Here is a 12,833-nt window from a genome sequence, read left to right as displayed (position 1 = left end):
GGCCGCGGGGCCGCGCCGCGGGAGGTACGGGGGGGGACGGCTTCGCCCCGCCGTGCCGCGACCTGAGCGCGTGTGGGCGGGGAGCGCCCCGCGCCGGGATAAATAGCGCTGTGCCCCGGCTGACAGCCCGTCCCGGGGCGCGCGGGGCCGGCGGCAGCGCTCGCCCGCCGCCGTGGGCAGGCTGGGGGCTCTCGGTGAATCCGCTCCGCGACCCCGCTCCTGCCCCGACGCGGGTTGTGATTTTTCTCTGTCTGTTTGATTTTGGGGAGAGCTAGAGCAGAGGAGGACAAGGGGAGCTCGGGTCCAAGCTTTTCACCTCTCTCTCCCCGCAGCACAGGGGAGATGCTGGAAGCGGCGGTGAGTTCGCAGCGCCCGAGAAGGGCGGCAAGAAGCGTGTAAACTCCTGCGGTCCCCAGCGGCAGCCGCTGCCCCGCGACCCTCCGCCGGCCCCTCCTCGCCCCGCACGCCGCCGGCCTCGCCGCCCCTCGCTGCCGCCGGAGGAGGCTGCCCACCCCAGCGGCCCAGGATGCAGTTTCGCCTCTTCTCCTTTGCCTTGATCATCCTGAACTGCATGGATTACGGCCACTGCCAGCCCGGCCGCTGGAGACGCAGCAAAAGAGGTGAGTGGCGCCGGCCGGGGCAGCTGCGGGAGCTGAAAGCAGGAAGGGCCGCTCTCCGGCAGGTGAGCCGCGCTCCGCTCCGCGGGCACCGGACCGGCACGGGGGGCGGCAGCGGGGGCGAGCCCGGGGGCGCGGGGCCGTGCCGGCGTGGCGACCGCTCCGCGGGGCTGCTCGCCGCCGTCCTGCTGCGGAGCCGGGAGCAGGAGCAGCGGCGTGGACGTGAGCTCCGATGGGAAGGGACCGGCCGGAGCCCGGGGCAGCCGGGGACGAGAACGCCGAGCGGTGGGGCACGGCCCCCGGCCCCCACGGCGTGTCCTCCCCCGGAGCCGATGGAGCCGGGGTCTCGCTGGGAGCTGCCCACCACGGGAGGGGCCGCAGCGGGCAGGGAACGTCGCTGATGTCGCTTTCGCTCCTCGTCCAGCGGCTGCCCGGGGATCCCTGTTAGCCCGCGCAGTTAGAGGCGTGTGTCCACGGGACGGACTTTGAAGCTGCTTTCCGAGGACGTTCTCGAGGCAGAAAGGCGGCTGCTCCCCTCCGTCCTCCGGTGCCGCCGTGCCGCTCCCGCGGGGCTTGGCCGCCGGGAGAGCACCGCGCCGTGCCCGGCTGCGCCGCCAGCTTTGCTGGAAACGTGCAGACCCCTTTGAGGAAAAAACATAAACGGTGCGTTGGGGCTTCATCGGTTTCCCTAAACGCGGATGTCGGGATGCCGGAGCTTTGAGCCGGAGCGGTGCAATATGCCAGTACAGCTCCCGTGTGGACGGAGAGGTTACTGCAGCAGCTCCTTCTGGCTGGCAGCCTGGCCGAGGCGTCGTCTGTTTCTCTGTTAATTTTTTTTTTTTTTTGGGTGATGGGGAGGTTCACCTTATTATAAAATGTTTTATTATCCACATATTCTGAATTACTAATTACTTTTCTATCTCTTTTCCTGTTATTTTCTCGGCCGTGCATCCCCTTCACATTTCTAAAGTTTGCTGAAAATCAGGTGGCTCAAGCTGCTGAGAAATTTCTGAAAGAATTGCACTTTTAGTGGTATTATTTGGAAGGGGAGGGACTTCCAGTGTTAAGCTGGTACAAATAGTAATAAAACTGTGAGAAGAAAATAGTTTGCACTTTCGTGCATATATCATCTTCAGAGTAGGTACAAATAAAATTGTAAGGCAGTTTGGTTTTGACGGTTTCCAGAGTTTAATTTATGTGTGTGTGGCTAAAACGATAGCAGTCCTTTAAAGTGACCAGACTATCTGTGCTAACAAAGGGTATACTGTGTCTTTAATTAAATGTGGAACTACTTAGAGTGCTGGCTAGACAGCGGAGGGTGATAGTGGTATTTCTGCTTTACAACAGAGCTTAAGGGCTGCATTGTGGGAGTACTGAAATGAATAGACATCTAACTCAAGTTGTGTGAATTGTCCTCTTACAAAAACTTAAGCTGGTTTTAATTGATCTCATGTTCACTGATTGATCCTAGACCAATTGTTGTGCTTGTTGAACAGTTGGCTTTTCCAAAAGAGATTGATTTAAATTAGTTTTTAGTTTAATTATTGGATAAATACGATCAGTATTGACAGTTGACTTACTGGCTCTGTTTTGTGCTATCACCTATGGGTTTTGTTTTGGGCTTAGAAGAATGCAGTCTTTTTCAATTAATAAGTATAAAGAAGTAAGCATAGCCAGTTCTAAGCACAGAAAGCACAATCTAAGAATGTATTCAAATTATAATAGGTATTTGCCATGACACATCCAGTCTGAAGTAATGCTTTCGTACAGGACTCAAAATTCCAATAATTTCACAATTTTTCCATATCCCATCTGCAAATAATCAGGCAGTCACTGTGGGGTACTGGCAGTTAAAATTTCTCTGGCATTCTGTTTTGTCTGTTACATGATCTCAGATGCTCCATAATATCGTTTTCTTAATGAAATACAATTTTTGGCATAGATTAAGTCTCCTGTGTGGTAGGAATCAATTGCATTCAGTCTGGAATTATGGGCAAATATCATGTGTAGCTGATTTTTTAAAAGCAGCTAAATGTAATAAACTTAAAGTGTATATGCCTGTATTGGCATTTGCTTGGATTTGTTGCTGATGTAGAATACTCTAGTAAAGAAGACTTAAGTAAATTTGGGGAGATGTTCCCAGAATTCCTCATTCACCATCTGCTTGCAACCCTTTCCCAAATCAAGGCTTGCAACATTGCAGTAGAAGCAAAATAATAAACTAGAGTTTAGAAAGTGCTTCCTACCTTGCATTGTTTTGTTAATCAATGTCACTTCACTAATTTTTTTTTAATAAATATGTAATAATCAACAGGCTCTACTTATTCCACTGCTGCTCTTAGTTACTTTTTCAGCTCATTAGGGTATTGCTTTACATAGTTGCTCAGAATAGAACCTTACTTTCCTTAAGACTGGAAGCCAGTGCCCTGACCAGAATTAAGGCCTTTTAGCCTTTCCTGCAAAAGACATTTGAAAGCTACTTAAGGGTTACCTAGCTTAAAGCTCAATGGTGTAATATCACTGCTGGTTTAGCCTAATCTTTCCTCTTCTTGTTGAATCATGTAACTTGATTTTTTTGTTTCCCTTGTAAGCCTTCTTCAGTGAAAATTTATGTTTATTTTTCAGATTTCTCTTTAGCAATCAGTATAAGATGGGCAGCTTCATGTCTTGACATTTCACTGAATATCGCAGGGTGCGTGAAAGACCAGTGGTTTTTCCCTTTGAGACGTAATGAAAACAACTTTTCCAAAGAGTACCACAAGTCAAAATGGGCACATAGAAATGGAGACTCTCAGGGAGGTGTGGTGGCAATTCTGCAAAAGTTCTGACAGAAGAGAGTATAGGGATCATTATAAACAGCCATCAAAAATCAGATGCTAACAATATTCCCCAAGAGAAAAAAAGTCAATATGATAGCAGTGCCTACGTTGAGGGGAAGACTCAAGAGTCTACAGAGAGGCTCTCTACAGTTGGTAAGACCAATGTGGAGTAATAAAAAATGTGAATGGGTCACATTCACACAGTCAAAACAGAAGTTCTGTATATCCAAGAACTCAAAACCTGTGGCTGTAAAATACTTGTCATTCCATTTAGTTCCTGTTCATGGAGTGTCATGAGGGCTAAGATGAATACTTATCTCCTAGATGCTTACACTCTGTGTTAGAGGTACATAAAGGTGGAACACCTGTGGCAACGAGTGAATAATGAGGGACAGTGGTGATGGCAAAATATCTACAGGTAGAAACAGGGGGAATACCCAGGGCAGGAAATTTCCCAGGTGTTTCTCAATATAGCTTTGTGCACAATGTTTATTGAAGAATATGATTATATGGAAGGGCACAGTCACTGGGTTCAAAATTATGTCAATTAAATTTTTATCATCTTAATATAAGATGGGAATCCTGACCAGAAACCTGTTATTATAGGAAGTTGTTTCATGGATTTTCAACTAGGAAAAAAAATCTGCTTGGATATTGGGGATTGTGATTTAGCTTTCCTAACAAGCTATTTACCTGGGATAATCTTGGAACCTGTCTCAACTGGACTGTATGGCCAAACTTTGTGAAAGATAGATGATTTAAGCATTAGGGAAAAAGAAACTCTGTTGTATATACTTGACTGAAACAAATACCACAGCTGCTTTTACAAGGACTGTAGTAGCTCTTAAAGAGTAATTTATCTCCAAAAAAGTCACACTATGTGACTTTTAATTGTCTAACATTATCCAACTATTCTAGCTGTTATTAGCTAGTGTATCTTCCTCTCTTTGAGGTTGAAACATGTTATGTTTGAAGGACAGTTAACTTTTTTGTCTGCAGGTTAAGACTTAAAATTCTATGTGGAAGCAATACTTTTAAGATATTTTTTTTCCTCAGGTGTAACATTAAGCAGTTGTAACAGAACCTGTGAAAGAACTGAGTTGTGCTACCACAAGTGGTAATTTTCCAGGCACTGATGATCAGGAGAAATGCCTCCTATGAGGAACATAGCTTCCATTCCTCAGACCTGTACTTAGGATAGTTACTGATCATTCTTTATACATATATTGCTATTACAGCAATTAGAATATCCTAATGCTGTAACCATTGAAAAATTACAACTTTTAAACCTTTGGCTGTTTACATTTATTATTGGGTACATCTGAGGAAGTTTCTTAAACTGCCAGAAATCACAATTTCTGTGTGAATGACTGAATACTGAACTAGCTGATGATGCAGTGTTAGTGAGGATAAGCATTGCTCAAACAGATTGTGGAGATTTGCAGGAGAATGCTCAAAGCACCAAGAGCAGGATTCACTGTCAAAATAGACATCTAAGTTTAGGTGTTTGATTCAGCTTCTCAAAGTTGGTTTTCAGTGGTGCTTATAATATTTAAAAGATATACTTTTGGGCTTGGTGTGTACAAGACTGTCTTTAGCAAGCAGGATATCTTGGGGCAGGCAATGCATTTGGCACCTTTGGGTGTCCCAGGACTATTACTGGGGAAGCTAGAACTGGGGAGCATGTTCTGGCACAATGTTGGGTTGTATTTGCCTTTCCTTGCCTGAATCCATCCCTTTAGGTTCCATTATAGGTCACTTGAGTTTAGGATGCAGGGCTAGATGGGTGTGCCTGATCAGATCTTGAAGTCTGTGTACATGCTTTTACGTTAAAACCTGCTGTAAGATTTACACTGTGATGAAGAGCTTAGATTTGTATGCTTGATAAACTTGTTTTAACTGTCTATCTTCCCCTTTTGGGGTATGGAGGGGATACACATTCCTTTTGTAAGCCTTTTCTAAGGCTTGGCTGAAAACTCTCACTAAAGCAGCTCAAAATGCATGATAGGTACTGAAAGTGAGTTTTTACATTAATATAGGGACATTATGGTGATAAAAGCAAGAATGCAGTTTCTCGATTCAATGTGTTATTTACAATACACAGGCCAGCATAATTACTATGTTAAAGTATGTTAGCATGGTGTTGTTTACATATGCTGCTTTTAGAAATATGGAAAATACTAAATTATTTAAAAGGTAGTAAGTGAAAGAGGTGCTTGCTATCAAAATTCAAAGAATAAAGAAATAGAAAAACCCAACAAAGAAACAGCCCTTTGTTTTTCTCTTGCTCTTTCTGCCAGGACTGACTACCCCATGGAGGCCTGCATTTCATTTCTGATAATCTAGCTATTTTTTTAATACCAAAAACTTAAGCTAACTAAAGGAACTTTCTATTCAAACCTGCAAATCGTCACAGGCTGAAAATGTTGCCCAACTTGCCATACCTCCAACTTGAAAACTTATAAGTCACCATAACATCCTTTCCAAAAATGCATCCCTGATTTTGATTTCTGGGGTGGGATTCATGTGACTACAGGTAACTGTCTGGAGCATGAAGGGCTATGTGTTCTTTTATAATTGATCTAGTTGCTGCAGTCCATCAAACTGTTGGTACAATTTAACTCATCCTATGGTAGATGCTTGCCTTTGATCAGATAAAGCATACCCCTAACTAAATAAATATAAGATTACTTGATTACCTTTATCTGTAATTGAAGAGTAGTTCAGCTGCACGTCTTCAGTGTTAGCCCCTGAATAAACTGAAATCAGCCCTCAATGAGAAAGATCCACTACCTATATTAAAATTAAATGTTGGTGCAGCTCTTAACTTTAACAGATACAGTCTCTGAAAGTTCTAATCTCTCCTGTATTAGAGATTGATTTAGTTTCAGGTATTTTTTAATAAATTCAATTCTTCAAGCATGCCCTTTCTTTTCACCTCAAAGTTTTGTTCAGGCACAGTTGGAGAACCTTCTGTATTTGTCTAGGCTCCAAGTATTTGCTAATCCTTTTCTTAGTGAAGAGCATGACTTCATAAGTATTGGCTGTTGGTAATGCACGAATGTAACAGCTTGATCCTTTCATCATGGGCTGCTTTAGAAACTGAAATTAGGTGCTGCCGTGGTTTGTATACTCATTGTATTTGTAGTACGTGTTTAGCAGATGTAATGCTTTGGTGTCAGTGTGGTGCTGCAAAGCAATTTTGTGCAAGAGGAGTAAATCTATCACTTTTTGGGACAGTGGTGGTGAGTTTAAACCTGTTCCTAAGTAATTTTTGTTGTAGAAGATGGAATAGGCTTTGTATGACATTTTGATACTTGGATTCTAACTAATACATTTTAGGAAGGGAGGTGTTGAAGTGTCACTTGGATCTTGCTGGTGAGCACCATAAGGCAGATGCAGAGCTCTCTTTCCTGCCTACATGGTGGCCTTGTCCAGGCAGCTCCATCCATGAAGACCTCTTACTGGTCAGACTTCAGTGTTACCCTTGGTGAGCTTTGCATATCTGTGGGCAGTAAGGTCGCTTGTAAGTCTGACTTGAATTCCAGCTGTGTCACTTTATTCTCTCTATATGTGGCTCTTGTCCATTTTTGCTAATACTTTTCGAAACTCTGAGGAGAAATGAAGTTGAAGTGGGTCAGGGTGGTGGTCTCTGCAGTGCATGCCCCAAAAAGGCAGATGGTGATACAACACAGTGTCCAGCACAGGAGAGGCAAGAGTGAAAGCGTAAGTTTGCCAACACTCTAATGTCACCTTTCTGATGAAGTTTCTGCAGTGGAGGGGGTAGGTGGGTTGGAGGAATTACAAGAAATTGGTATTTATACATAATACTATTTCAAAATAATTGGTGTGAAACTTGTGTTCTGAACATGGAATGGAGATAACAAGTGTAACTTCTGTGAAATTATGGAATGTAATGATATCTTGCTCTGTAGATCTTCCTTTGAGCCTAAATGGATTTGAGATTTTAGTTGTATATTCTTACTTATGTCTTAGTTACGTCTTAACACTTTGATTTTAAACATCTGCACACATCTCTGACCTTTGTCTGTCAAACTGTGGTCCATGGAGCAGCTGCTAGCATCTTCTGGATGTGTAGAGATCACACTGTCTCATGCTTGTGTTTCTACCTAAATACCCTTGAATGAAACACTCCAGTGAACTTGTATAGCTCTGCTTTAATCTTATCCTATTTTGCTGCAAGTGCTTCTTACTTAAATTCAAATTTAAGATTAAAATTTGTTTTTAGGAGACAGCATGTGAAAGATTGGCAGTTAAATTATCTGAAATTTCCTCTTGGTAGTGAATTTGAATGTGCAAACTGTGAAGTGCAAAAAGATATAAAAGAAGGAATAGAATTGTGGTGTGGACGAGATTAATTATCTCAAAAGCAGAGAAGGAATTAGCATTTGAGGTACCTTGATTATGTGATCATTGGGTGGTTTTTAAGATCCCATTTTTAAGATCTGGTGAGAAGTAAAAAAAGCCTTTACATTCTTTTTTTCAGTAATTATACTGTTATATATTTCTTTTTGAAATACAAATTTCAGCAGAGCCAAGTACTTGATGTGTCTCCGAGATTTTGTCCTTTTGTGAGGAAATGTTGTCTCCTTTCCCTCCTTTTTTGTCGATTTTATGGGATGATCATAAGACTGTTACTAGGGAAATGTAAGCAATTACAGGTTACACACAGAATATTTAGAAGAGGTGTGCAGTTCTGTAATTTTGTTTCAAACATCACCTCCCTGCCTACCGCACTTACAGTGGAATTATGTGTGTTATTTGATAAGGATAATCAAAAATCAAATCTCATGTACAGTTAACATAGATCCAAAATATCCAAATATGAGAGTACTTCTACTGTGTCTTTCTGTTTACAAAAATATTTTTTCTCGCTAGGAATTAAATCTAAAAATAATCAAAATCATATGGTCTAGGGACTGAGTCTCAAATTTACCTTGCAGAAAATTTTGTCTATATTTTTTGTGAGAATTGTCAAGATTTTCTCCATGATCAAAACTGGACCCAAACATAGATGTAGAGAGATGGAGGAAGGGACTTGGAAGTTAAGTAATGTTTGTGATGTTGGCTTTTAGGTTGGTGAAATTTTTTTAAATCACTGGACCATTGCATGAGCACTAACTCCAAAGTAGACCATGTACAGCAATGAAGACAGTGTTTGTGCCTTTTTATCTTGGAAGATACTTGTACTGCTTTTACACTGCAAAGGGACAAGTGTATTTGTGTTAAAGAATTGCAGTGGTGCCATGAAATATAAACTTCCTGATCCAAGCACATTATTTTCTTTTTTGAGTTGAAATGCTGGCTGAAATATGTTGCACACAAACATATACTCTGCAGTAATGTATGGTCTTCTCAGCCGTATGGTTGCCACCTTTGGAATACCAAAAAACCCCAAGCTAGCCACATCAGACAAACGGCTGTTGTGCATGCACAGATTAATCTGCACGTGTATAGCAGCACTGACAACACCCATCACATCCATACCAAAACATTATGGGCAAGATGGAAACAACTGAAACAGCAACTGTGCTTAGTAAAGATAGATGTTACTGATTTGCTCTTTTTTCTTTCTGGTGTTACTCAAAATTTTTGGTAAATACCATGTGTTTTTATTACAAACCTTCCAACTTAGTGTTTCCAGTGCCAAGCATGTGGCTGTGAATGGGCACTAAAGTTCCATCATCTTTTGCTTTACCTATGTTGAGCTGGTACTTAAGCATCCCAGCTGAGGTGAGGCCCTGCCGTGCTGGCCCTGCTGACATGACAGCCTCTGAACTAAGGTCACCAGAGCAGAAATCAGAAATCTGTTCTGGATTCCCTTCCCATAGCAGACATGTTCTTTGGCCCTTCATGCAAGCTAGTTCAGACTTGGTTCCCATCTCAGTTTACACAATGCACACTAATAATGGGTTCAGTGATGGGCATGGGTTCAGTTTTGACTCAGCACGAGTAGCTGTAAGTTGGCACAATCACTGCCATGCACATGAAGTGCATTAGGTTCTGTTCACAGCACAACACAGCAGCTGCTGGTTTCAGTTTTCTTAAAGCTTTTAGCAATTATTGTGAAATACTTACAACTAGCCTCTGATCTGAGATGCTTCAGTCTTGCAAGAAACCTAAACCTAAAGAGCATTTCACAGAGCATTTGCTTATTTATCTGTTGGCATCAGCTTATGTGTTTTACTTTCCCAGGGACATTCTAAGAAGGTGGTTCTACCTCTAAATTTGCTTTCCTATCTTCTCCAAAATGGTCAGCGTTCTCTCCCCTACTTTGTTGGCACTCTGAGACATCTGAGGGAAGGCACCTTTTGGAGTAGGGTAGCTGTGTGCCTTTGCTGTTGTGATGTACTCCTGTGACAGCAGGACTGTTGTTAAGTTCCTTGCCTGGGCCATACAAAATATGCCTGGCCTGCAGACATCTGTCTTTTTGAAGTTGTTCAGCAAATATTGATTGTACATGGGTACAATCATTATTATACATTAGATGTTTAATTTTACCTGACATGGTTCAGTGCTGGGAATTCTGCCTCCCTGGTAAGAGGTTTCCTTCAGGATGTCAGAGGGATTTCTTTTATTGTTAGTCTTCCTACCTGTGAAGCTTGCGGTTCATATCTGTGTACATCAATGAAAATGGTAACAGAAAAGAAATTTCTCTTTTCTGTAAATGCCAAGCAGCTTTCCAGTGTGAAGTATTATGGCAGTAGAGATGTAAATAATGCCAGCATCTAATTGAAATGGTGCTTCTAGACAGGTGCTTTGGTTTCCAACTCTGTGTTCTACAGCACTATTGCAATATGCTGGAATGCAGCATCTTTGCTGATGCTGAGAGGACACTGGGTCATGATTTCTCTTTTTAGCTGTAATGGAACTGCAGAATTACAAGTGGTTATCATAATTCTTTTATTAGTTGCAGAGTTTGCTGAATTTTGTCTGTGGCCTTCAAAGTTGTTTTGGAATTCAGTTTTAGGAAATGATTATTTTTTTGTCATGTTTAAAGTTACTTTTTTTTTTTGTTTTCTGTAAAGCTTACTTTGACTCCACTTTACCCTGGCTTTTTTTTTTTTTGGTTGGTTTGGTGTTTTTAATGGAGATTCTAATAGAAGTAGCAACTATGACTTTGTGATGCAAAATGCATGGTGTGAAACTGAGAAGAAAATCTGCAAAATCTTACATTTAGGGGAACAGAACTTATAGACCACCTAGTCTAGTTCTGTACAGATGTGGAGTAGTGAAAATATATATATTCCTTTTGAAGGATTCAGGTAAAGAAAAGTGACATGGAGAGGAAGAAGCAGCATAGAATAACCTTTTTATTAGTGGACAAGTTTGGGTACCTGATTCTGTAATTTTGATTCTCAGATTTGTCCATATTCCTTGGATTATGTAGCCCCTGTGTGCTGGGGACATGTACTTGGACAAAAAAAGTATTTTCTCCATTTCAGATTAGTGTTCAGCCTCATCTCTTTGAGCAAGAAAGATAATTTTTCTGTTACTGTTCTGCATTTGTGCTGTCCATGCTCTATCCTTCTCTTTTGCATGGTCTCTGCAACCCAAGACAGAGACTTGTGTATTGTGTCGAAGGGAATCTCGTTTTTCTCAGCTTTGAGTACAAGAAGAGGATTATACTGTCTGTTCTTCTGCTAAAAATGTCTTGTTATTTGCATCTTGTGCCAGGAGTATTCTGGAAAATACCCCCAATCCAGAAAGCATCTACAAGCTGGAGAAATCAAAAGAAACCTAACAAAGTTCAACAAGAAATTCAAAGCCCTGCACCTGGGAAAGAGGAACCCCAGACATCTCTGTAAGCTGGGCGGCAATCAGCAGGAAAGCAGCTTGGCAGAAAGGGCCCTGGGGGACGTGGTGGGTGCTATGCTGAACCTGAGCCAGCAATGTTCCCCTGCTGCAAGGAAGGCTCCTGGTGCTCTGGATTGCCAGCAGGGGATCATTCCCCTTCAGTCAGCTGTGGTGAAGCACAGCTGACTGCTGTGTCTTTCTCTGGGCTCCTCAGTACTAAAGAGAGTTCAACAAAGGAACACAAAGGTGATTAAGGGATTGGAGCATCTCTCTTGCAAGGAAAGGTTGAGAGAGCTGGGACTGTTCAGCCCAGAGAAGGCACAAAGGGGTTCTCATCAATGGAGCTGAAAGGGAGGGTGCAGTTAGGTCAGGGCCAGGCTCTTGCCTGGTGCTCAGTGCCAGAACAAGAAACAATAAGCACAAACTGAAACACAGAAGGTACCCTCTGAACATCAGGAACGACTTTTTTACAGTGCAGGTGACTGAGGACTGATATGAGTTATCCAGAGAGGTTGGGGAGTCTCTGTCCTTGGAGATACTCAAAAGTCATCCACATGTGATCCTGGGCAGCTGCATTTGTCTGGCCCTAATTGGGTAATTGGACTAAATGGTTCCTTTGGCCTCCAGAAGTTCCTTCCAACTTCAGCCATTCTGTGAAAAATGGTTTGGAAATGTATTGGATACCTGGCTTGAGCCAGCTTTTTTCTTTTTAGTAATAGCCAGTTGTGGAGAGGAAACATAATCCATTCCCACTCCTGAGGATAAGTGACAAAATCATGCACAGTTGCAATCCCCTTAATGTTGTTGAAATACTGAAATCAACCCAACCAAGAGAAGCGTTCTTGGTATTTAGCTGTAGCACTGGTTGTCATAAAAATAGGATTCTATGTTCAGCTGATTTTCCATCCCATGCATTCCTTGCTCCCCCAATTTTCTTCTCTCAAATTTTTATGGATACCAAAGAGTGCACTGTGAATGTAATAATTAAGATACTAGACCTGACTCTGGTTAGGTGTCCCTCTTTTTGTATAAAGCTGGGGATGATGTCAATCTCGCTCAGCCATAGTGGATATTCCTGAGATGGTGCTTGCTCTGGGATATTGTTGTCAATTTGCTGATGCTATATTTGAGAACTCTTTAATTTAACTCTTTCATCAGACTCCTGGAAAAAGTCTTGCTGCTTTCAATTTTTATTTCAGTTATTGTAATTAGTAGTGGTATCAATATAAAAGGGTTTATTTCAGCTTTGGAAGAAGGCTTTTCTCTAACAGCTTTCCAAGCAGGAGCTAAGTGAAACTGCTGCATATTGAGCCTGATGTAACATGAGGCACATTGGGTAAAATAACATTAGTCTGTGCTACTTAAACACACTCTGGAAGGCTTAAGGAGGAGAGGAAGGAAAATATTTGAAGAGATCAACTGGATGTGGTTGAATACATGTAATGTCACCTGAGAAGGATTAGAATTTGCCAAAGCTTGACCTGAACGAAGACCTCCATTTAGAGCTTGTGTTCCTACCAGATCAACTACAGTAGTTTTTCTATGCACAGTTCTCTACCAGCAGTCATAGAGTGAAAGA

The 12,833-nt window shown here is 42.2% G+C and overlaps 1 protein-coding gene across 3 annotated transcripts in view; it reads left to right on the top strand.

The window, feature by feature from the left end:
• RSPO2 (R-spondin 2) overlaps positions 1 to 12,833 on the top strand; it is a 118,992-nt gene that overhangs the window by 16,252 nt on the left and 89,907 nt on the right. The window contains exons 1-2 of one of the 3 annotated variants that reach the window (XM_039706366.1): positions 1 to 24; positions 333 to 620. In XM_039706366.1, the coding sequence (XP_039562300.1) occupies positions 527 to 620 (94 nt within the window). In that variant the 5' untranslated portion in view covers positions 1 to 24; positions 333 to 526. Of the gene's footprint in view, positions 25 to 155; positions 621 to 12,833 lie in introns of those variants that run through there. The other 2 variants (XM_039706367.1, XM_039706365.1) reach the window with 2 other exon arrangements.

The sequence above is a fragment of the Passer montanus genome, unplaced genomic scaffold (genome assembly GCF_014805655.1).
Source record: "Passer montanus isolate IOZ18808 unplaced genomic scaffold, ASM1480565v1 scaffold19, whole genome shotgun sequence".
Taxonomy (NCBI): Eukaryota; Metazoa; Chordata; class Aves; order Passeriformes; family Passeridae; genus Passer; species Passer montanus.
The sequence above is the reverse complement of the archived record's forward strand: the minus strand, read 5'-3'. Positions and strand labels throughout refer to the sequence as shown.